Source organism: Eurytemora carolleeae, unplaced genomic scaffold, assembly GCF_000591075.1.
Source record: "Eurytemora carolleeae unplaced genomic scaffold, Eaff_2.0 scaffold39, whole genome shotgun sequence".
NCBI classification, from domain to species: domain Eukaryota; kingdom Metazoa; phylum Arthropoda; class Copepoda; order Calanoida; family Temoridae; genus Eurytemora; species Eurytemora carolleeae.
In genome coordinates this window covers 392,599-418,522 of record NW_019396056.1, presented here as the reverse complement: position 1 = coordinate 418,522, position 25,924 = coordinate 392,599, and the positions used below count along the sequence as shown (strand labels likewise).

The 25,924-nt window shown below is 31.6% G+C and overlaps 2 protein-coding genes across 3 annotated transcripts in view; one reads left to right on the top strand and one right to left on the bottom strand.

Annotated features, from left to right (window-relative positions):
• LOC111707167 (probable GH family 25 lysozyme 3) overlaps nucleotides 1–1,998 on the bottom strand; it is a 2,614-nt gene extending 616 nt beyond the window's left edge. Inside the window, exons 1-3 of the mRNA XM_023480221.1 lie at nucleotides 1,842–1,998; nucleotides 1,348–1,788; nucleotides 9–233 (exon numbers count right to left, since the gene is read on the bottom strand). Of these exons, the coding sequence (XP_023335989.1) occupies nucleotides 9–233; nucleotides 1,348–1,788; nucleotides 1,842–1,998 (823 nt within the window). The remainder of the gene's footprint in view (nucleotides 1–8; nucleotides 234–1,347; nucleotides 1,789–1,841) is intronic.
• Nucleotides 1,999–8,430: 6,432 nt separating this feature from the next.
• Nucleotides 8,431–25,045, top strand: LOC111707463 (uncharacterized). 2 transcript variants are annotated; one of them, XM_023480577.1, is made up of 23 exons: nucleotides 8,431–8,518; nucleotides 9,872–9,963; nucleotides 10,304–10,442; nucleotides 11,947–12,067; nucleotides 13,726–13,802; nucleotides 14,062–14,251; nucleotides 14,564–14,637; nucleotides 14,760–14,839; nucleotides 18,213–18,298; nucleotides 18,537–18,652; nucleotides 19,675–19,801; nucleotides 19,914–19,997; nucleotides 20,083–20,137; nucleotides 20,295–20,362; nucleotides 20,463–20,549; nucleotides 20,616–20,717; nucleotides 21,286–21,337; nucleotides 21,477–21,595; nucleotides 21,966–22,101; nucleotides 22,192–22,284; nucleotides 23,210–23,363; nucleotides 24,100–24,145; nucleotides 24,248–25,045. In XM_023480577.1, exons 1-23 carry the CDS (start codon nucleotides 8,505–8,507, stop codon nucleotides 24,530–24,532), a joined length of 2,397 nt encoding a protein of 798 aa, XP_023336345.1. In that variant the 5' UTR covers nucleotides 8,431–8,504; the 3' UTR covers nucleotides 24,533–25,045. The 2 variants fall into 2 exon arrangements, with proteins under 2 accessions (XP_023336345.1, XP_023336352.1); XM_023480584.1 differs by having other exon boundaries at nucleotides 23,210–23,384; nucleotides 24,248–24,290.
• The last annotated feature ends 879 nt before the right edge of the window (nucleotides 25,046–25,924 follow it).

Sequence of the window (25,924 nt, the reverse complement as noted above, 5' to 3'; positions counted from 1 at the left end):
ACTGCTACCAGTAGAATCACCACTGCTATCAAAAGCATCAGGACTGCTACCAGTAGAATCACCACTGCTATCAAAAGCACCAGGACTGCTACCAGTAGAATCACCACTGCTATCAAAAGCATTAGGACTGCTACCAGTAGAATTACCACTGCTATCAAAAGCACCAGGACTGCTACCTGTAGAATCACCACGGCTATAAAGCATCAGGACTGCTACCAGTAGAATCACCACGGCTATAAAGCATCAGGACTGCTACCAGTAGAATCACCACTGCTATCAAAAGCATTAGGACTGCTCAAAGAGGAAGAAAAGACAGTCCCAGGCAAAAAAGCTTTACCCTATCCGGAGCTTCTGAATATTAGGGTATACTGATACTGTTTTTAAATGTAAATATGTCATTATAGATGTAGAAAATATCTCTATAATTAAACACTGTTTATCTAATTTCTAAAAATGTGTAGATTTTCACCCTTAATTTTATAAAAGCCCTCAAAAGTTTTAAATTCAACATTTTTAGGGATGATTTTCAGGCAGTGCCTAGGCAACTAAAAAGTTGACCGATGACTTTCAAACTTGGATATAGCACCATGCAGTGCAGTGGAGCAACTAGCACTTTTTTGAGGGAGGGGGCAAAATTTGATTTTTAGGGGCTGGTTTTTTTTTGGGGGGGGGGGTCTAGCCCCCCTGTCGAAAAATTTTTTAAAAAGAAAGCGCTGTTTTCCGGAATAGAAGTAAAAAACAGTATTTTTATTTAAAAATTTAAAAGGGTTGGCTCTGTGCTCTAAATAATATACCAAATTCTTATAATATTCATGGCTTGTGATTAAAAAATACTTCCAACAATTTTAAAATGAACAACATGTGTAAATGAATTCAACATGTGCGCGAAGCGTCAAATTTTTTTTGTTTCACGTATTTCTTAGCGTCTGTTAGTCTTAAAAAGTCCTAATAGTCCGATAAAATCCTTATTATATTTCTTATTATTCTTCTTGGGTTGTCAATGGTATATGTATACGATCATATATCCAGTTTTTTGAGAGGATAAATTAAGAATGACTGTATTTCTGTAAGTTGAAAACGAGAAAATAGTTAGAAATTCTATTAGAAATGATGCGCGAAGCGCAAAAGAAAAATGTTGTTTTTTTAAATTGGGAAAATTTAATAAAAGATGGTCCACAATCATGATCATACTGGAGTCAAATTAAGGGGATACTTGCCGATTTCATGGTTAACCAAGTATCGAATAAGTAATTGTCTAAAGTTTTTCGACATTCTGAAAATCTTCATCTTGCTGGAGATCCAAATAATGGAGTTTAAAAAAACCAGTTTTTATCTTTAAAAACTCACTGACTGATCTGGCACAGGAAAGACCAGTAGCCTCAAGATTTCTACCAGAAGCATCAGGACTGCCGCAAGAAGTGTCAGGACGGCTACCAGAGGCGTTCTGACAGCTACCAGAATCGTCAAGACAGCTACCAGAAGCATCAGGACTGCTACCAGAAGCATCAGGACTTCTGTTAGAAGCAATAGAACTGCTTCTAGAAAAATTAGGACAACTACCATAAATATCAGGACTGCTGCCAGAAGCATCAGGACTGCTACCAAAAGCTCCAGGACTGCTACCAGAAGCACTCAGACTGCTACCAGAAGCTCCAGGACTGCTACCAGAAGCACTAAGACTGCTACCAGAAGCACCAGGACTGCTACCAGAAATACTAGAAATGCTACAAGAAGACCTTGTAATGCTACCAGAAGCATCAGCACTGCTGTCAAGAAGCATCATGACAGCTACCAGAAACAACAGCAATTAGCATTGATATCAGGAGCATCAGGACTGGTACCAGTATAATCACCACTGCTATCAAAAGCACCAGCATTGCTAACAGTATAATCACCACTGCTATCAAAAGCACCAGCATTGCTACCAGTAGAATCACCACTGCTATCAAAAGCACCAGCATTGCTACCAGTAGAATCATAGAAAGTTCTGATAAACATAAACACTTCAGTATTTTATGTTTTTCATGAAAAACTCGTTTTATTCAGCATTGTTTACATCAAACCTTTGCGGAAAACTCTGAAAAATTATTTAACATAAACAAACATTTATATAAAAAAAATGTCTTGGCATTCCTTGTTCTCAGAGTAAACAAAGTGTACTGCAGGAAATAAATGATCCAGATTTCTGGAACCAGGGCCGGATGGGCTGGGTTTAGGGATTGTAAGAAAAGTAGGAGTAAACCTACAGTCCAACTTAATACATCCTCCTTGATCAATCTACCCTAGAGAGATATGTTTCTTATATAATTTATTTGTCAAATTTAGCCAACCTGGCATTTTTGTTTAATCACCTTCTAAATTAATCCTTGTGATATATTTTTATTGAGTTTTCAACAGGATGCCATTTTCAACCTTAAATATTTCTCAACGTTTCTTTGCTTTTACATAAATTCGTTGTTATTTTCGTTATTATTTTATGTTACCCCCCCNTAAAAATATATACTTATTTATATATATATATTTATATACAAAAATATATGTTTGGCAAACTCTGGATGTTCGCGTGAATCATGCATGATTGCATAACTGACTTCTCATGCTCTGAATCTTATCTACAGCTAGCACGTTTGCATGACTTTACAGGCTTTAGAGATACAACACTAATTAGGGACACTTTTTGTGGTAGAGATGGCTTTTATTTCTGTGATATAGTTTTTTTTTTTATTTGTTCTATTAAAATGATATCTTTAAATATTAAAGGGGTTTTCAGTATTTTATTAACTTTGTTCAATTATCAATTTATCTAAATTTTCGAAATTTAATCTTTTTTTCCATGATATTTCCAATATCTCCCTCCAATATCATCAGAAGATATCTTTTTTTCCATGATATTTTTTCTTTCATTTACAAATATATAATGAATTGCAATGTTTTTACCCTGGAGCAAAAAGTATTTTAATTCTGGATTATAAATGCTGTCATCATGTTTATCTTTTAACTGTGAGAACGTGCACGTTTCTATTATTGTGTAATCTATGGTTTCTCATCTTAAACATATAATTATTTCCATGCGCTTCATCTTTAAACAAGGTAATTATAATAATAGTAGTGTAGAATAAAGAAAGGGTAGATAAGGCAGGCTAAACTTGGCATGGGACTACGGGGAGGGGGAGGGGGGGGGGCTGAAATAACAGAACTGTATCTTTTAACCATTTGTTACAATCTTTTTATAGATCACTGCACAACACTGATATCTTCTTTCTGCTCACATTGGGCAAAATTTAAATAAGTCCAGGATGATTTAGAAAATGACAGGTTTCTTTCCGGAGCTCAACCTTGATCTGACTGCAGGCACAATATTTGTGTCCATTTGACATTTAGAGTATTGTCTGAGACTGGAAGTGAGCTTAGGTATGTTTGCTGTTGTAATATGATAAATGGCTGTTTCTTTTAAAAGAAAAATGACGCTGGGAATTACGGTTTAGTTTATACTCAGTTAAACTGTTGGATAACCCTGAATCGTTTAGTTTTTTTATCACAAATAATTTTCAAATATTGCGTAAATACATCAGCAACATTGTGGAAAATAGAGTATACTACAGATATTAGGAATAAAAACTAAAAATAAGTATATATGAAGCTAGATAATACAATATTTGATAGTTTAAACGAGAATAATAAGTAAAAATATCGAACTAAGCTAGATGAGATGAACTATCTTCATATCATGAATGAAATCAGAACTAAATTAAGTACTCGGTGATATGTTCGGGAAAAGGATAGGTAAAAAATCATTTATTAATTAGACTGAGTTAACGGAATAGATTGGATGAGATAAAGAAAGAATTTTTTAACATGATGATAAGATATGATTCTATGGATGATTAGTATCTAATATGTCAATGTCACATATGTCGGATGCTGAAGATGATTTTCTAATTGATACAATTATATTGTGAAACTATTAAAAACCTTTGAATTCTTCGACCGTGACATACGAAGCTAAGAACATCTGTTGTAAGTTCAATGTCGAGCTAAGAGGAAATTTATTATACTTACGTGTTTACAATTACAATAATAATCTGGAGAATTTTTTCTGAAATTTTCTTTAAAAGTAAAAACTATTTAGAGCAGGTGATCTGCTGAACCAGATAAACAAAGATGTAGACCAAGTAGATCGGTAGACCAGGTAGACTAAGCATCATGTAGACCAAGTAGATCTGTAGACCAGGTAGACTAAGCATCATGTAGACGAGGCCTACGCCAGTAATATACAAGGTAGGCCTTGTAGATTTGGCGGATGAAGAAATACCATTAAACAAGTTCAATAAGTATAATAATATAAGAACCCCAGCTAAAAAATAGACTGTACATATGTAGAGTGTAGAGTGTAGGTAGACAAGTAAACCAGCGCACATATGGAAATCATTTTTAATTATGCTCTCTCCGTATTAAATTTAATAAATTATCAATAATATTTTTAAGAATTGATACAAAGTATTTTTTTAAGAGCATTCTGTGTTTCCTTATGCAAACTCCTTTTTCCCATTACCTACACTTAAAAATTTCCTAGATTAAAGTCGGTCACGATTTCTTTATAATCAATCTGTATTTAATTAATTTATTGAATAATGTCATACCTTTAGTCGTATTTGGTTTGACATATGGCTGAAATACAAAATAAGTTTGTATTAGCCTAGCAACCTTAGAATTTAATATAAATTATAGTATAGAATATATTGAATAATACATCCAGTATCCACGTTATGTGGGATATGAGTAGACAATATTGGAGGTTGTAGACAAGATTAGTTATAGATTCGGGTTTTCGGCTTTTTTTTCTTTTGTTTGCTTCATTCAGTAAATTATTGACCTTGGTTGATTTGAACATTAAGTGTTTCCTTTGAAATCTTGTTTCATCTCATTACACTATCAGAATTGTTTGGAATCGTTATATTTTGCTACTTTCAACAAAATTTGTTTCACATACAGATTTAATTTGTATATAAACCTTTTGGCAAAGTTTCCGTGTCAAAAGCACTTGAAAATTATCATTTTATCACAAAAAAAATACCTTTTTTTGCAAAAATCAAAGTAAAATAAAAGTATGTGAATTGTGTTAGGAACTATATTGGCCTCGAAAGAAACTAAGTTAAATGTTTTAATCCCATATCTATGTAACCCGATGTTGTAGACCTTTAATATTTTAAGCTATGTATTCTATTTGTTAAAAAAGTCTTAATTTGAAATATTAAAGGTTTACAAGTTCAGAGATGTAGGGTTTATGTAGAGTTTGTTGCAAGAACTCAGTTCCTTTATCTAATCTTATAGTTTGAGATTCAGGAGTGATTGGTTTGCTACCAGAGACAAGGTTCCAACTGAAATTAATTAAAATGTGATCTAACTCTTGACAACTTAATTGGTATTTAACACAAAACGTGAAATGTATCCAACTTGTTATTTATCTAAAAGTAAATGAATATAATCGAGTTAAGTTGGGTTCAGGATGAAATTAGTTTGTTGGCATCATCATATTTGTAATAAGAATCAAATTATAATTGGTTTTATTTTTTTTCAAGAGATAGATTCCTTTATTTTGCAGAACAGAAAAAACGAGCACATCTTGATGAAGTGGGGTTGGGGAACCTATGGAGACAGGGGGGGGGGGTGACTGAGGAGACCCCCTGTCTCCAAGTTATGAAATAAAACTATGAAAAATATATATAATGATGATATCGGTTAAACTTCACACTTTCTGCAGATATATCTAATTAAGCTACAGGGCACCAGGGGAGCTCTTTGGTTACTCCAGAACATCTATCTATTTTAACAATAAATATTATACAAACATAAACACGGGTATATTTTCAGTTAGTTAGTACAAGACCCACACCGACAAGCTATACAGTACACATACAAAATACAGGGACGGTACACCAAATCTAGAAGGTTAATGTGTGGTGTCTTGGTGAGAGTAAAATTTAGGAATTTCAGTGTTTACAGTTGGGAATGTATGCAAGGGCGAAGACAGAAATAAATCTAAGGGGCGAAATTTGTGCGAAGCGCAAAAAATGTTTTTTGCCCCCCCCCCCCCCCCCCTAGAACTGTAAATTTAAAACATTTGGCTTATTGAATACTTTAAAGGTACACAATACACATACAGTCCAGTTACCTTGCAAGTACTACTTTATCTCTCCTTCAAACAAAACTAGCAGAAAAAATAGGAAGCTAATTTTTTTATGTTCTTCACTCTTCAGATTCAGATTTAAAAGTGTGATAGCTCTGATTTTTGAGGGGGGGCTAAGCACCCCCTTTACAGGTCAAGGGGGCACTACACCCCTTGCCCCCCTTGTATATGCCCTTGAATGTATGTCAACCGGATATATTTTGGAAAGACGAATTCTTAAAAACCAGCGCCGGACACAGTGATCCAAAAATTGCAAACATAGTTGAGAAATTTGCCAACTTCTCCTTAAAAACTAAAGCTAATCTTGAACTTTAATGTATATGTATAGGGCTGCAAAAAAGTATAAATAAGCTGGGGAAGTAAAACCAAAAGCAATTGATTAACCTTTTAACGAACAGGTGGAATTACTTTATGGTGTGTGAGTGTGTGCGTTTGTTGTCTACTCGAATACCCCGCGGGGAAAGTACTGAATGTTTAGTACGCGTCGAATCTTACGGGAGTTAACATACCAGCAACACGAGACAGTGAAACAAAATAGAAATTAACAAAATTGATTTAGATATATTAACTTTGACGCCTAAACATTCATTTTCATAAATTGAATATTACACTTACACTTCACTCTTGCAGAGTCGTAATATGAAAATATCGGTCTTTTTCTTGCGTGTTTTAGTGAGCGTGGAAGATTCGTATTTTTTTATTTGAATAACTTATATTTATGATACTGTTATTTTGGACAGAAATGTTCTCCTTATCGATAAGGTTCAAGCCTTTTAGACAAAAAATAATCTAAAAACCTTCGAGATATAGAGAAAATTTAAGTCCAAAAACTTTATAGAACGTCGTGCCAAAATATTGTTATATGTCATTTTATGAAACGTTTGTGTACTTGTCTTATTTCAATGGCTCTTTTAAATCAAATAAGCCTTGAAACATAGTAGAAGTCAAAATAGGATTTCAATTTTATTTTCATTTCAATTGAAAAAAATATATTTTGGAAATATCCTAATTTTTTAGAGAAAATCCGGGAACCAATGCACACATGCTATAATGTACAGCTAATTTAACTTTATAGCACGATGATTACTTTATAGGACGTTTCACTATAAAACTTTTATATATAACATATCTAAACCAAAACCTATACCCACTGCAAACCAAGATATGCGTGCTCTCACGCATAAATCGAGCAGTATTTGGCAAATTACTTCTTTGAAACTTAAGCTAGAAACAAGCGCATTGCTTTTAAAAAATTAATATGTCTAGAGCTACAAAAAAGTAAAAGTAAGTTGGTGAGGTAAAACCAAAGGCCAAGGTGTTGTGACAATTTAAAGAGTCGAGACTGTCTTCACATTTGGTGACTATATTTCTCAATTTTTTTTTGTCGTTTACATAATATATTTGTATGCACATGTCTGCAAGAATATAGAAACTTTTACCAAATTGCTATGTATGACAATCCTGTGAACATATTATTTTAACTCTTCAAACAATAAAATGTGCATTAAGAGGATTGTTTGTAGATAATAAAACACATAATACCTATTACCTTATTTACCTACTTACATAATACCTTTTAATACCTTCATATTAAAAAGAAGTAACAAAAACTAAAGCCCTCTTACCCATCAACGACGTCCCTGAAAATGTATTTGTTATATTGAAACAAAGATGACATGTGAGCTCACTGCGATTTAATAGTCTCATGCTCTTAAGCTTAAATTGTTGAGAATTTTGCCAATTACTTCTAAAAAACCAAAGCTAACAACAAGTGTTTTACAGTGCTAAAATGTACATTTAAAGGGCTACAGAAACGCATAAGTGAGTTAGAGCGGTAAAATCTAAGCTTAGGGCGTTGCGACACTTTAAAGTCAACCCTGTCTTAAAAATTGATGAGACTGTTTATGAGCAGGCTGAATCTATGTCTAGGTTTTGATAGAACTTGTGAGAACAGCAAGGACTTGATAATCAGTCGTTGTTAATGACTTATGCCAAAAAAAACTTTTTGACAGTATCCCAATTCCCAATTAAACTTAAATTTAACAAGATAAACTTGTCCTATCTGTATTATCTGTAAATTAAACCTCGTCAGATATTCATTGATTCACTGCTTTACAACTATCTGGAGAAATATCATCTCCCACATAATTGTTCGACAGAGTGACGTTTATTATGATAATAAAAATAACGGTTAAACCATAAAAACACTTCCAGACAGTTTATTGTTAGTTTACGCACGAGAGCGTCAAGATGCGTCGGGTCTGATGAAAGAGCTTCATAAATCTCTCCAAGATTCTACAAAAAGGGTTGAGTAGTTATGGAGCCTTTAAGGTAAATAAAAAATATAATTAGAATCATAGATTAAATTTTACACTTTTTCCATAGAAGGTTACATCGAAATACGTTAATAATAAACCTTTTAAGTCAAATTTTCTATTCCCTATATCTTTGCAATCCAATGTTATAGACATTAGATATATCAAACCATGAATTGTGTTAGATCAAATGGCCAAAGTTTCAGATATCAAAGATGTACACCATCAGCTGCAAAGATATAAGGATTAGATAATTTTAGCTTGGGGCAAGAACACCTTGGTCCTTTGTTATTTTATTTATTGTTCATTTTAACTGATTTTTTCTATATTTGAATATAAATGATAAATAATCAACGACCATTGTTGCAGAAATGATTGCGAAGATTTACTCAACAGCATAAGCAATTTGTCTGTAAAAATTTCATGTCCCTTCTATTAGAGTCCTGTCTATAAAATGTCCGGTCTATGAAATGTCTTCTTTGAAAGGAATTGAGTCTTTGGAACAAAATCAAATATTTAAACCTCAATATCTTTAGAACTCGATGTTGTAAACCTTTGATATTTCAAACTCAGATTATTAGATCCAACAAAATTCATAGTTTGAAATATCTAAGGTCTGCAACATTTGGTTCCAAAGATATAGTGATTAGAAAATAAGAGTTTGTGGCAAAGACTCAATTTCTTTCTTTTACTTTGAAAGGTTCTTCTATGAAAGGTGAACCTATATAAATTGTTTTTCTTTAAAATGTCCCGCTATCCATTAATATTTGATCACGAATTGTACCTAGTAAATCCCCTCTTCATTAATTTACAATCCCTCGTTCATTCCTTCTTTTTAATTATTTGAATCGTTTCTTATTTTTTACTTTCCCTCCTCTCCTCCTTGAGTTGAATTCTGAGTATTAGGTGAGATTGCAAAGAATGATTTTGCACTCCTCAGATCTTTTCAGAGTTTAGTAGAGTGAGTTGGAATTTTAATGATTAAAAGGGAAAGCACAAACCAGAGACATTATTAAATTCATGGAATTGCAAAAAAAATGGAAAAGGAACTGAGTTTTTGTCACAAAATCTACTTTTCTAATCTCTATATCTTTGCTACCCAATGCCGTAGACCTTTGATAATTCAAGCTATGAATTCTGTTAGATTAAATAATCTAAGTTTGAAATATCAAGGATTTACATCATCGGATTGTGAAGATATAGGGATTAGACGATTTGAGTTTGTGACAAAAACTCAGTTCCTTTGTAAATATTTTCACCTCTTCCACCTCTTCTTGAAAAATTTATTTTGATATTTGAAGAGTTAACTCTCTTTACTATTTACGAAGCGGGTGAAGATGTAGCTGCAGCTAATATTTTCACAATCTAGGATGAGAGTAATATGGTTGAACATTCTATTACAGCTAAATTTTTCTGTTGTCCTGGCGGGAGTTGATTGGCCGGTATTTTTCGAAAATTTAGGTAATTGTAGGAATTGTAGTACAGGTTAGACAGATAGGACAGCAAATTTATAATTATTAAAACCATTAGCAATACTTCAAAGCGTTCTGATTTGTACTCAACCTTTATATAATTTACTGAAGTTTGAAACCGGTACAATTTGTGGAATATAAAGCATTTTATTGTACTTTCTGTCAAATATATATGTTTTAAAATATTTAAGAAGACAGAAAATTGACAGCCAACAAATTCAGTTTCTAATTTCACAAATATAATTGAAATAATTGATGAAATAATTCCCCACTGGTAAATCTTGTTGAACCGTTGAAGCATGTATTTGTAAATATGTAAATATATGCAGGTGCAGTGAACTCTATACATAATAAATGGGATCTTACGTTCAGCATAGAGACAAACTTCCAGGAGTTCGAGCATATTCTTGACAACTTTCAACAGGATGTTCTACAGCTCACACCAACCTTCCCACCAGAGGATCTCAGGTCAAAATTTCGTTTTTTGTTTTTCTATTTTCAACAATATCTCGTGGACAAATATTCCGTGGTCAGATCTTATGACAGGGATAACAGTCATTTTAAAACTTGCAGTGGATTTTGAGATCAAGGCTTTGTAGATTAGTCCAATTGAGCACAGAAGTTTTAACCACTGAAACCCCGTGACCAAGTTTACATAAATTGTAATGGGAAACCAGATAGAACTTATAATTATAAATTAGGTTTGAAGTTTCACTTGAAAATGAAATTTATAAAAATTAAAAATGTAAATAGCTGATTTCAAATTTGGTTACAAACTAACCTAATAGTTATCCGTTAATGAGGATTAAAAATTCTTTAACAACTTGCCTATAAACGAGATCACCCTTTCCGGCAAAAACTTAATATAGTCTCTTCTTTCTAATTTCTTTTTTTTAACAGAGGTTCTCTTCTTTACGTTAAGCTTTGCTATCATCGTTGTACGTCACTGTCGAGTATCTGGTCCATTCTGATTTGAAACAAACATATATATATACAAAGTGAGTCAAAAAAAAAGTGTGATTTGAGACGCCTGGTGCAAAATTGTACCTTTTTTTGTGCAACTCTCCTGTATGGTTTTTTCAATATTTTTTTGAAAATTTGTAAATTTTTTTTGGTACTCCAATGGCCCATAAAAAAATCCGCGAACCTTTTTTCTCTCAAAATCAAAAGTTCAGAAAAGCAAAAATGTGTATAGAAATTATTTCTATCGAAATCTAAAATTTAAAAAGATTGAACCAAAGAATCAAAGAAAATTCGCAAAATTGTAAAAAGAAAATTCGCAATTTTTAGTTCTGGTCTAATTTTTTAGGAAAAGTTATTTAAATTCTCTAGTTCCTTTCTTTTTAGTATATTCTAAAGTATCAAATATACGCTGTTCAGTTAAAACCTTACAAACCATTTTAAAAAAAATTTTCCGTAAAAATTATATCAGAACTAGTTCTGAAAAATGAGAATTTTCTTATTACAATTTTGCAAATTTTCTGAGATTCTGTGATTCAATCTTTTAAAAATTTTAGATTTCAATAGAAACAATTTATTTACACATTTTTGTTTTTCTGAACTTTTGATTTTGAGAGAAAAAAAGGTTCGCGGATTTTTTTTGGGCCATTGAAGTACCAAAAAAATAAAAATTTTCAAAAAATATTGAAAAAACACAATACAGGAGAGTTGCACAAAAAAGGTACAATTTTGCATCAGGCGCCGCAAATCACACTTTTTTTGACTCACCCTGTATATATTATATATATATGATATTCATTAAACATATTAACTTAATGATTATGCACACTGTACTTCCGCAACCTAAAACCGAACTTTTGATTTAAAAATACATTTAAATGAAACTGCCGCATACAAATTTGCATATTCATACATTTATTATTTTAACATAAGAATAAAAACATTTCTATAGTCTATATAAAATGCTCCTAGTAGATTTGTTCAGTCCGTTTTGATAGTTCAAATATTTTAGTGAGTCTGCTGAGAAAATTGGATTTAAGATAAACACAGAAAGAAATATAGACGATGCTCTCGAAATCTCTAGAGAATCAATTTTTCTACGAGTCAAGGAACACTGGGAGAAAGTTTCCAAGGTATTTAATACGACAAAAATATCTTAAAAGTATCGATAGTTCGGATCAGGATAAGTCTGGAAACTTAATCGAAGATTTCTTTAGAAATGACTTTTTATTTTATGTTTGCTTTCTAGCAAGCTTTTATTCGGCATAGACAAATTACATGAAAACAAATAGAAGCTGCATTCATCTTAAAAGGACTGTAAGCGTAAATTCAATGGTATCCTTAATAAAAGCTTTAACTGATTGGATTGCAATATTTACAATTTTGAAAAAAGATTATTTTTATTGTGATTTCTCAATAAAAGTGACTTAATCGCATTTCTACTATTCAACATATAGGAATTATCGGAATTAAACACTTAATTTTAAACCTGGAAAAACGACAGTATTTTACACATTATTGATCGGGTCAAGGTTTTCAAGGGAACCGTTGTGAATTGTGCATTACCAATTTTGCATGGATCGAGAGAGTCATTATAATTTACGCTTACAGTCCCTTTAAGTCCGTCAGTCCAACTGGCTCGCTAGAACAACATGGATTGGTTCTAAATGCTCACAAGACAAAACTATACCTAGTTTTGCAAAATAATTTCGATGGCTTGGGTTTCATCACTCACAACCTTAAGAATAATATGTTTTAATATTATTGTTTGTTAAAATTAAATTGAATTATTATTGAAGATTGGATATGAATTACACATCTCATTATTTTTTGTTAATCTAGATTTGTTTCTCTATATGCCATGTGCAGCTGCTATTGAAATCAATCCAAAGATTTCAGGGTTTAATACCTCCTTTTAAAAATCTTCATATTCTAGTACATTCAACATCCAAGTGCATGTCAAAAAACAATAATATAAATGTTTCATGTTTATTGGTCTCTTCTGAATAAAAGCTTGTTAAACCCCAAAGCTAAAATGAGAGTCGTCAACATTGCATCAATATAAACGCTTACCACAGTGCTGTAAAAGATGCTTTCAGACGGTCAGAAAAAAATTCAAGATAAACCTGGAGCATGTATTTAGTTAAGATATGTAGATATATTGAGAGAAGGATAAAATAGAAGATTGAAATCCTAGAAAGTAGTAAATAATGAAATTGAATCGTAATACCCTACCGGACATCTCAATTCTACACACATGCATATTTTCTAACCTATTGATTTGATCTAGGACCCGTGAAGCATGCGTGTAGTTAATTATCGGTTTCTAAACCTAAGCAGCATGAACGTAAACAATTATTTACACCTAACTCAAATTATATTCTCAGAACGGTGTTTTCGTTTATATCATACGAGCCTTCATGCAGTCTGTGTTCAAATTGTTCTTTGCGTATAAAAAGAATTTTCTTCATTAATGGAATTAATTTGTTGTGTTTATGTCTTTTCCTATTTGATCAGTTCAGGGTGTTGAAAGTGCAGATCAAATATAAATTACATCAAACATAAATCAATGATCATCGATCGCATATTAAGCAAGAAATCAATATTGCATTTTCTAGGGTCGAGGGTCTTTTAAAAAAAATACAATTTAATGAAGAGGAAATACCAATCTTCAAAATAATGTACATTTGACAGTTAGGCTCATAATTATGTTTTTTGGTTTTACAACTGTAAGTATTGATTAATGTTATAATCAATCATATAAAGGTCATATTTTTTCTGCGTGTTTTAGAGTCTTTTGAGAAGGGCAGATAGTATGAAGGCAAAGGTTGAGGATATAAAGAGTCTTGGGGATAACAGAGTAGTCAGGTAAAACCGAGCAAATGTATCAAAGAACTTGTGAACTGCATTTTTTCGACCTTTTAGTTATTTTAAATATGTACTTCTAATTAAAAATAATTATCAGATTGTACTATAAGAAATTCAATATATTAGACCACGTAACATACTAAGATTTATTTTTCTTCCTTGTATAAAGTTTTTTATTTCAGTCGCCATCAAAGTAGTATTAATATCAATTTTAATTTAATTTCTGTCAACCTTTTTTAAATATATCTTTTTCATTTAGGCAACAACAGGGGGAAGGAAGAGAGAAGAAGAAAACAACTTGGACGGGATTAGAAGCCAGGAATAGAGGAGGGAAGAGAGGAGGAGAGAAGGATAGAATGTATGGTAAAAAGAGAGTTAAACGTCAGTTTGGAGGCCCTGGCCTTCTTCAGTTACTCTTTGGGGTAGCGTATACAGACAACGTTGAGAAGGTTAATATATACTCATTAGTCATTAATATTTACATCCTCAAATCATAGCCGTAGCAATAAAATTTTTACTAAAATTATAAGGGTTTCGTTCATAAACCACTGCTTCAGATCTATGATGACATAAGTGTTAAAAATTTTTCATCATTGTTCGAAAATTATGAATTGAGTAGTTATTATAATTATCATGTTTGTATCTTTATACGATATACATTCATCCATATAATATTTATCTATATGTTAAATGAGCTGGGATCAATATTCGACAACTTTAACAATTAATGCATTTTACTGAAAAGAAAAAATCTTTTACAGGTAAAAAGTGATCTTGAGGACATTGAACGTAGACTTAACAAAGATGTCGGAAACCTTGTCAACGAACAGAACAGGTTATTTACTAATATAGGATAGGGAGATTGAATGTTGAAGCAGTTTGGGAAATAATAATCATAAAATTGTTGTGTTCCAACCATGTTCCAACCAATATATTTAAGATATATTTTCTTTTAAGAGCGACAAATAAGCTTGAAACAAGAATATCAGATACCGATGTAAAAGTTGTAAAAGTAGAAGGCATGACATCAAATCTAGGTAATCTTTATTTTTTACTTTTTTTAAAGGAATAAAAATATGCATATATAATGCTTCATTAGTTCAAATATAAGAAATAATTTATTTGAAGTTTTAATTAAAGCAAAGAACTTTTTTTTTTGTTGTAATTTTGGGTAATTAAAAATCTTTAAAATCATATTCTATTTCTATTTTTATTTTATTTCTGTATAAAATAACGAATTAAACTAACAATTAATCTGTCTAAAAATGTTTAATGCTTATCAACGAAGAAAGGAATTTAAGTTTTTAAATGAAATATTTTTCCCCGAAGAGTTTTTTTCAAAAATAATTTTCTCCAAAAATGTGAATATCTAAATAAATCTGAATTACACGTAGCTCTGAAAAGCCAACGAAGATACAATATCCAGGTTTAAAATTCTTATTTCATTACCGATATAAATTAAATGAATGACAAAAGTGTTTTCGCCTTGAAAGCCTTTTAGTATGTGGTCTAGCTTTTAGTGGCTAAAAAAGTTATTAAATATTTCAACAATTCGAAAACTTTAATTTAATTTTGTAACTCTAAAAAATTTGGGCAACTTTTTACCAACAAAAAGTGGTTCATTTTCGAGGAGTATTCAAATCTTTACTGTTTTCTCTGTTTATGAAAAAAGGCCCTGTGGATAATGTAACATTTAAAAGTTGTCATTTAATTATATGTTTTTGGGACACTCTGTTGTAAACAACATAAGCATGAGTACCATCCTTGGAAAAAGTTACAGACGGAAATGAAAGAAGGTTTTGTTAGAAAACTTACAATTGGTTGAATCTTTAATCTATAAATCTTCCATTTTCATCCACTGGACTCCCACTTTTAAGTGAAAGCTTTCTCATATTATCATTGCAATAAGAGTGAAAAGGTGGAGTGAGGAGGTGGGGGAGGGGGGGGAGAGGGGGTCTGCAATATTGAGTTTACACCTTAAACCTTTTATTTAAGTCAAATTAGGTTCGGTTGCTTTAGCAATTTTTAGAGAAGTTTCTAAGTCGTACTAATTATGAGTTGAAGTTCTAAAATATAACGGAAAACTAGTAATTTCCATGAAAACTCTTGAAATGGGTATTATAAACATAAATCAGATGCGATAAAAATACTTGGGCGCGCTTGCGACGCCCCATTTCCTTTAATAATGATTCTTAGAATCCATTTATATATATAGATTAACCTGAATCCGTTGTAATTTTGTGTAAAAAGTGCTATAAAGTTTGTTTTTTTTTCGCAATCTTTACGTCTTCTCTACGTAACCATATGTACACTATACCCTTTAAATGAACGCAAAATTTCGGGGATTAAAGGATTATTTAAGTAAAAATATATGAACTGGAAAAGTAATTATAAATTGAAATCATTATTTAACAATGTAAGCTACAATTTTTATACAATGTTTGTAAATGAAAAGATTATCAGAATATATTCATTTTGTCCATTCCCATCATGAAGCAAAAAAATATGAATTTTAAGAGAATGTATTGTGACTTGTGAGAAAAACCAGTCAACCCCCCCCCCTAACCCCCTAAATTACCCCACCGTGCAGGGATGGGGGGAAGGTAGGTGGTAAAATTAAGGAATGTAATTACAATTTAATCTGTATTCTTAAATGTATCACTATAAGTTTTTTCATTGCATGTTAAACCTTGACTTATAAACAGTACTATATACAGTATCAAGTATACACCCATTTTTCAGATAAAGGTTTAAAGACTATGTTTATAAATGTCACTCTTTATTTTAACCCTATCTCTGCTGGGGTACTGGAAAACCAGGATATGCTGGGGGGGGGGTCAAGTTGACCCCCCCCCCTAAATCCCATGTTTGATGTCCAAAAATGACAAATGATACATCATTGGAAAGTTCTTGTGCTCTACTTTTAGAATCTGCAAATTTGCAAAAATTGAATTTTTTATCCCAAAATCCAGTTATATAGTAAAAATGTTTGCGAAAAAAAATTTGTCCAAAAAATGAAAAATTATACATTTTTGAAAAGCCCTTGACCATGCCATTTTAAATAACCTGATTTTTAATCAAGAAAAACGAAAAATGTGCAAATTTCCTTTGACAGGTTGTTTGCAAAAAATCTGCAATTTTTTTTCGCAAAACTAATGCAATTCGTTTCCTTATGTCAAAGGCTTTCCAAAAAGCTAAATTTTATCAAAATCTGACAAGTGGAATTGGGTCAAAACAAAGATTTAGTTTGTTACAGGAAAAAGCAGTCATTCAGGCAGTGTGCCTGAGGACTCAGGCAGTTAGTATTAAAGCCCGGTTTTAGGCCAAAAGGGAGGGCTTTGGGTATGTAGGAAAAGTCAGAAAATTTCAACAGCTTCAGACCAATACTTTTTGAGTTTTGTAAAAAAAACTACAGCAGGAATAGGGTTAAGACTAGTTTTTATACCCTTTGAAGTATACATGATTAGGTAGGATACCGCAAGACTTTTTATCAGAAAGTTTGAGTAACATTTTTGTCCTGCTAAAATATTCATGTTGTTTGGACTTACCACACTTTATTTTCCAAAACATATACAGGGTGAGTCAATATATGAGGCGGCTGGTGCAAAAGTGTAACTTTTTTGTGCAACTCTTCTGTATGGTGTTTTTTAATATTTTTTGAAAATTTGTATTTTTTTTTGGTACTCCAATGGCCCAAAAAATAATCCGCGAACCTTTTTTCTTTCAAAATCAAAAGTTCAGAAAAACAAAAATGTGTAAATAAATTGTTTCTAAAATCTAAAATTTTTAAAAGATTGAATCACAGAATCTCAAAAAATTTGCAAAATTGTAATTAGAAAATTCGCAATTTTCAGTTCTGGTATAATTTTTACGAAAAAAATTGTTTTTCAATGGTTCTTAAGGTTTAAACTGAACAGCGTGTACCAAAAAAAAATTACAAATTTTCAAAAAAAAATGGAAAAAACAGGAGAGTTGCACAAAAAAAGGTACAATTTTGCACCAGGCGCCGCAAATCACACTTTTTTTTGACTCACCCTGTATATCTTTCTTAACCTAACCAAACCTGGAAAACTGTGTGCATATCTACTATGGGAGGGTGGGGGGCAGAGTTCTCATAATAATTCGACCCTAATCTTATTTTCCTCAAGTTCTGTTTAGGAGGGAGAGGAAAATAAAGGGGGGGGGGGAATATACATAAATCAATATCAGCTACACACAATCAAGATCCTTTTATACTTGTTGGTTTTCCTTTTCTTATCAAAGTGTGCTGCAGCCAGTAATTATTGAAAAATGCCTTAGGAGAAAGTATAGTTTAGGGATGTTCATTTGGAAAAATGTTTAACTATCAATTTTTGAAGTACCGCTCTGGTTTGAAATATTCCCACTAACTAGCTTTTTTTCGTTTTCTAGAGGCTAAACTTGAAGGTATGGAGAGAAATGGGCTGGTTAAATCTCCAGGAGAAAATTTAATGGATAAAACTACCATTGTGCTTCAGGAATAATATCCAATCCGAACTAACAAACTATAAAATCTAAAAATTTTCACTCAAAAACATAAACTACAAACCACACTTCTAGAACTTCTATTTTTATGTTGTATATCAATCTTACTATTAAGTTGAAAAGTTTAAAAGATTGTTATCAAATCACCTTCACCGAAAAACTTCAAAAATTTAATTTTTCTCCAAACGTGACCACTGACCATATATAAAAGTTAGTTGAAAAGATATTCAGGAACTAAGTTCACAACTAAGTGAATGTGAAGTTTATCTTGCTGAGTTAGAACGGATTATACTGACTCTAGCAGGAGGACGGTTACCTCCTGCACTAGTCCCTGCCACCCTACTAAGGTTAGAAGCATTCTAAAGTGAAGAAATATTTAATACGAGAACCCTATAAAAGACTTGTCCTTGCTGATTGGGGATTTTTATTTTGTACCAATTAAATTTCATTTTTGGAAGCTTTTTGGTCTAATTTTTTCTTGTTCAATTCTTTTTGATTTGACTTCATAGTTGATATCGTTCTACTGTACTTGTCAAGGGTTTTGGACATGAGTGATTCATGGTTTTCTTTTGTGAAAACTCTCACTTTGAGATTAAAATAAATGAATAACGAGAAGAAGTTTGTCTTGGTACAAAAAGTTTAGTGTGGTCGAAAGTACACATGGAAAGTAGTTCAAATTTCCATATATCTTGATTTTAATTAAATGTGACCTGTATCCCACCAGCTTAACACCTTACATTATTTTTCAAAACAAATGAACACATCTCTAACTCTATATTGCTGACTCCTATAGTTTCGCAACCTGATGGTGGTGTAAACCTATGGTGTTTCAAACTTAAACTTTTTGATCTAGCAGAATACATAGTTTTAAATATCAAAGATTTAAGTTAGAGCTGAGATATTAGGTCCTTGAGTAATTTTTTGAAGTGCGGATATTAGACATATCACACTAAATAGTACTGAGACTTTAAACTTGCAATTATATCATCTATTACCATATATCAGTAAAATCTATTAAGAAAAGCAACAGATGAAATGATCTCGAATCTAGATTCTTGGCATGCAATTGCAAACTATTTACAGGAGAACGAAAAGTTTCTCAACCTGCCAACATCAATTTTCTCCAGTGTCAACATTGATAATATTTATAAAAATGTCTTGTCTGTTTGTTTGAACCCAGTAAATAATAATTTAAAAACAAAAAGTATTACTTCTTAATCTTACTTTTGAAATTTTAATTAGTGATGTTTTTAATATGATAATTTTAACTGTTAAGATTCCAGTCCCTTCCCATCCCTCACATGAAGCGGGTTTACCCCTGGTTTCCATTGTTTTATCTCCTCCCATCTTAACAATATGCAATATTTAGAACACATATAGAGAGGATCCAACCTCAGCTTCCATCTGGATTTTCTCTTCTCTATCCTCCAACGGAATCTCTATGGCCATACTACTCCGTTCTTCCAACCTCTATATATTTCAGCAAAGATTTTGAGGAAATCCATTCATGATCAAAATAAGTTCTATGCTAAATGGCTTTTGGTTAAAAAATTTCGGAAGAAATTGTTGAAAGTTATAAGATTTGTGATAAAATTGAATGGTTTAAAGGACATGTACGTACATATATCAGTTCCAATACAGGATTCTTCAAACGACCTCCAGTTATACAGGGTACATAATTTACCACTCAAGGTATGTTCCCCCTGAATGTAAATATAAATTTTACATATTTTCAAAAATTTACATTATCTACTTAAAGAAATGTATTTTGTTTTAGGTCCGCGGTGGATATAGTGTGACTGCAGATATAAATACCGAATACCTTCTTGTCGGTTTGGACTTTAACCTTTTCCTGTTAAATAGATTCAATATTTTTTATGTTCTCTTTGTACAACCTTTTCCTACGCCTTTTTCATTCTGATTTTTTACCGTAACTTAAACTGGTTAAACTGGTGTACTTGATCATGCAATAAACTATGTTTTCTACAGGTCGGGGTGGAGAATATCACTTGGAGCTCAGTAAAGAAGATTTTCAAGACTGTCAAACTTTTCAGAAGGAATAACTAAATGTTTTCTCAGTGCTTAATTTGAAGATTAAGTTGTTACCTTAATTCTAACTCTGATTTTTACTAAAAATTGAAAATATTAGCTGCGTAGGACGGTCAAAATTTCTTCTGTGGATTTAAACCTCTTCTTCAATCTTCAAAACACCAAACATGCGTTGTTCAATTATTTAACGTAGAGGTAATCCGTTTTTTCCTCACGTCATTCATGGTTTCATTTCTTATATTATATCATTTATTAATTCAGGGAGACGGGGCCATGTGTCAGAGCAAAGTAACGCATGGTTTAGTGCAGCCCTTTAACCGGCTCTACAATGGTTCATGGGTTTTTGCCGCCCTGTCTTCACAGGTATAAACACGTTTTTACTCCTTGTTTTATCAGGCTAAATTTTATATATTTCTTACAGTTTTCTTTTCTATAGAGTTTTTCATATTTTTTTTCTTTATTTCTCGTTGTCCTGAGGCCGAATTTAAAGAATTTAAACCGCGGCTCAAATTTTGTTGGTTCCACTTAAAGGAATTGAGTTTTTGCCACAAATCCCAATTTTATAATACCTATAAATCAACAACCAAATGATGCATAATCATATTTCAAACTTAAATTGTTTGATCCACCAGAATTCATAGTTTGAAATATCTACGGTCTACGACATTTGGGTTTAAAGAAATTGGGTTTTAAAAATCCGAGTTTGTGGCAAAGACTCAATTCCTTTGTATTGAATTTTTCAAGATTTAAGCCGGCGCTCAATTGAAACCGGTTTTTGGGGGATTTTAGACGCGGCTTAAATTCATTAAATTCGGACACTGTTAATACTTTTTTATCAATTTTCATTACGTGATTCTTTTTATTGGTAATTTCTGAATGTTTTCTATTTTAATGAATAAGTTTCTTGTTCTAAAACGGTTCTTTTATACAGGTGCCTGTAGTTCTTATGTGCCCCAACAGTACAACTCCGACCTCACTACTAGGTAAAAAATCATAATAGAGGTAATAAACAATAATAGAATTTGGAATAAAATAATTAAAATGAAACGATCGAAAAAATATGATGATTGATCAAAAATTACAACTTTCTTTCAATTCATTAAACAAATTGTATATTTGTAGGTTTTGGAGTTATTAACCTTATGGAAGGATGTACTCTCTCCTCCCTGGAGTACTTGTATCCGCATACATTTTCCGGATATTCAGATGTAAACCTGTCCCTAGAAATAGGAGAGGAGAAGGTGAGTTAGCCGTGCATCTTGTTCAATCCTGAATATTAATCCTTGATAATTCATTTGTCTAGTAATTCATGCTATAATTTAACTGTGTAAAGGGTTCTTAATCGTTTTTTAAAACGATTATTAAACAATCGTTTTTTTCGTTTTCCTATCGTTTTTTGTTTCGTTTTCCGATCATTTTAAAAACAATCTTTTTAAAAACTTTTTTAAAAAAATAGTTTTTAAAACGATCGGAAAACGAAACAAAAAACGATAGGAAAACGAAAAAACCCGATCGTTTTTCAAAAAAAATGAAAACGTTAACATCCCTAACTGTGTAACGGGCATTTTATCTTGAAAACATTCATGTATACTTAAGGAAAACATTCATTAGGTTACAAACCATTCTACTGAGACCAGTGAAACTGGGTCTAGTCTCAGTGAACCCGAACCAGGAATGAATTCAGGGGAGAAGGGTGAAACAACAACAGAATATGATGTTGATAATTCGAGTGGTCTTCATCAAATTGGTGAGATTTTCTAAGAAAAATAATAAGGATTATATCAATTATTAAATTATAGAATAAAACTATGAACACTATTTTTAACTGTTGACACAGAAACCTATGATGATTATGAGAACGGGTTTGAAACTATGATAATTTCTGCGGTGGTTGCAGAGGAAGAGTCAGAGAGTGATGGTAACTCAATAGGTAACATTTTAACCGTGTTTTGAAATAAATTATTAAATAAACTTTATTATTTCTACCAGGGTGAAATTTTGTGATTTTTGTTCCTAGGGACTATTTAGTAAAATAATATCCATCTGTGCAAATTTTAAAATGTATAGATCAAAAGGACTTTACTGAATATCAACATGCACATTCACGAGGAATTTTAGATCAGCAGACAAAATATTTTGCCATCATATGATCATGATGGCATAGTAAAAATTTAACTGTACAAAAATCTAGTTAAAAGATTTACGAAGAGAATGAATTATTTGGTGTACAGCCTCAACAAATAATTAAGTATCTTAGTTTTGCTCCTGCTTTACCATATATAGATACTCGTATAAAAATGCCGTTTTCCTATTTTTGGGACTATTCTTCTTAAAAGCACAATTTAAATGTCAATACTGAAAAAAATAATCATATGGGTCGAATTTTACAGGTCATTAGGAGTTATTAAAGGGACTGTTAAGGTAAAATGATAGGGGGTATAGCTAAAGCCTATGAATTTTACGAGTTGATCACGACCAATATTAGCTCATCAGATATCTCTGTCTCGAGAAATTTATATAAAACTGTGTCCGAGTTATACAAAAATTCATATATTTGTGATATGGTATTAAAATCAAATTTTAGACAGTTCATATTAAGCAAACGAAACGAAACTGAAAATTACGATAACCCAGATTGGTCGCGATCAACGCCTACAATTAATAGAAAGCCTATATATTACCTCTTTCAATTTACCTAGCTCATAGCTCGAAAATGGTCGGAAATCATGTTTAATAATCATTAAAAATATCATCTTTTGATAAAAACGTTATAAAATGGTTAAAAAATTTTATAATAGAATTTATCTTAAAATACACTCAATTTCTTAAAATATACGAACAACTCATTTTGGTAGATGTAAGTGAGAACTACTATGATGGTCCCGACGATGAATATGAGGATACTACTGAACCCGTTGAGAAAGTTGGTGACGAACCTGCAGATACTAGCACAGAACCTAGTAACTATATAAGCATTGCACTAGCTGAACCCACGATGAATGAAACCAGGGATAGGATTGAGAATTAAAAGTAACTGAATTTTAGATGTGTAGATTATAGCTGAATATTTAGATAAATGGGAGCACATGTATAAACATCACCTAAATAGTCATAACAACGAATTACAAAATAACAAAACAATATTTTTTTCTGCGAGTTTTAAGTTAGGAATATTCCCACAGCAAACATTTCTAGACTAGTGGAATTTATTTGCGTATATTGTTTATAGACATGTTACACACGTATTTACAAGTGCGTCGTGCGTAACCAAGCATAACAAATTCTTATATATGTTTAGTGAATGAATATTGGCAAATACGAATTATAATTAAAGAAAGTGCGTAAAAATATTTGTTTGTTTGTAAAATATCACAGTTCGTTTAGCTTAAACAAAATTTTGTGTGCTTAAAACAAATTTCCATCAAAATTTATAACAAAACAGAACCGTTTAAGTTTTAAGTTAACAAAACAGAACCGTTTAAATTTTAGAAAAATAAAACAGTTAAATGATTTGAGCCTCTGCCACAAACTCTGATATTTTAACTCCTAAATCTATGCAAAAAATCTGGTTTTGAAGCAAAAGGGATTAGACAATTTGAGTTTGCGGCAAATCCTTTGCACGAATGATATGCATATTTTATGTTGGTTGCTAGGCACATTTTACTAGACTTGCACTCTGTAGATTAGCAAAGTTAAGGCTTACTTAATAAAAGTATTTTTTACAAACATGTTCTCTTTCTTTCAGTTTAAACAGTAGTTTGCTCGGTGTAGTCCTTACAGATTCAAACAAGGAACTATATCAAACTCATTTAATCATCTTTTAAAATTAATAATATAAAGATACCAATATTTTTAAAATGTATTGTTTAGATTAAATGATTTGATCATTGTAGACAAATGAGGATTCCACAGTTTCCATATTCATTATAACTAAGGACGATTTTAGTACAACAGAAGGATCATTACTGCCTGTAGATAAAACCGTCCTTGGTGGAGCAAACTTTGTTGATCAAGAAGAGCCTGTTCACAGTATAGACGAAGTGGTGGAGAACGTGTTGAACCTAGTTCCTGAAACTGGAGAAGAGGAAACAACAATGCATCATGATATGCTATTAAAATTAAAGGACAAGATCGCCCAAGGAAAGCACTGGATTAAAGACTATAAAATGCGTCTCTAAACGCATAAAAAGTGCAAAAAGAAACTTTGTATAATATACAGAAATACAACGAAGAATTCATCTAGAAATTGAATTTGCTCTATTTTTTTCTCCAGTGTTTGATTCCATTCTGTATTAGGAATCTTTTAAAGAAGTGAAACTAATATATCTGCATATTTAAATCTAGTTTGTTATAAATAAAATCTAACTTGTTAAATCGTATAGTAAATATTAACAAACAAAAAATATGAAATATCCAACAGTCTGTTTATATTTATGTTTTATAAATTAGTTCAGAACAATTTTATACGAACATTTTGTTTCCTAGTCATTTAGCCATTTCAGTTTTATGATAAAATTACCAAAAAAAATAATTTATTGAATAGGATTAATTTCATTTAGTTAGAACATATCCGTTAAGAATTACAAATTAATACATTCATTTATATCAAATAATTAATAAAGCTTTGTCTACCATAACATATTTTAATATTTTTATTTATTTATTTAGTCTAATAAATTATAACTAGTTGATATATATAGTATATATAGTAATCCTCTGCATCCTCGGTATAAACAGAGTTGACATGCAATCACGCAGCGTTACTAAAATTCTACTAACATATGGTATTTTCTTAATCATGTGAAAACAATCTCCATTAAATCTCTTAATCTCCACCCGTGGTGTGCACCTGCAGACTTACTTGGATAAAATATGTATGTTTAATTTGCTTTTAAGTAGAATATATCTTTAACAATTCGTTAAATGTTCTGCTTTACTATGCATTTGCATTTACTTTTTTTAACATAATTTATTTGTTTTTACATACAATCACGCATTTAGTTCACAACGGTATCCGTAAAATTCATCTGATCATGCGCATTTCTACTACAGGAAAACATATAGAAATTATTAGAAATATATATTTTTAAGCCAAGAAAAATGACAATATCTTCCATAATCCACATAATTGGTCATTTAAAGGTTGCTGCAGGTACCATTGTGGAATGATCACAGTCACTTGAAATTACGCTTCCAGTCCCTTTGAGCTTTGAATCTCATTAACTTTGAGAAGTTTTTGCAAGGCAAAAATTACAAAATGCATTTCACTCTTTTTACGCTTAGTTTACGCGTTGTTTAATTTGCACAGAAAAACTTGCGTATGGTATCTGGGACAATACATACATGGTATCTGGGACAATACATACATGGTGACAATACATACATGGTATCTGGGACAATACATACATGGTATCTGGGACAATAAATACATACATGGTATCTGGGACAATACATACATGGTATCTGGGACAATACATACATGGTGGATACCTTCATATCGGAAGAAATTAAATCGCCGAGAGGATTTGAAAAATCCAAGCTCTTATATCTGTCTGATCGTGAATCATTAG

Excerpts from the sequence above, each read along its gene's own strand:
- LOC111707463 (XM_023480577.1), top strand. Across the intron at positions 9,964-10,303 it reads GGTATTTTTCGAAAATTTAG|GTGCAGTGAACTCTATACAT; the intron begins GTAATTGTAGGA and ends AAATATATGCAG. Across the intron at positions 20,718-21,285 it reads TTGCCGCCCTGTCTTCACAG|GTGCCTGTAGTTCTTATGTG; the intron begins GTATAAACACGT and ends TCTTTTATACAG.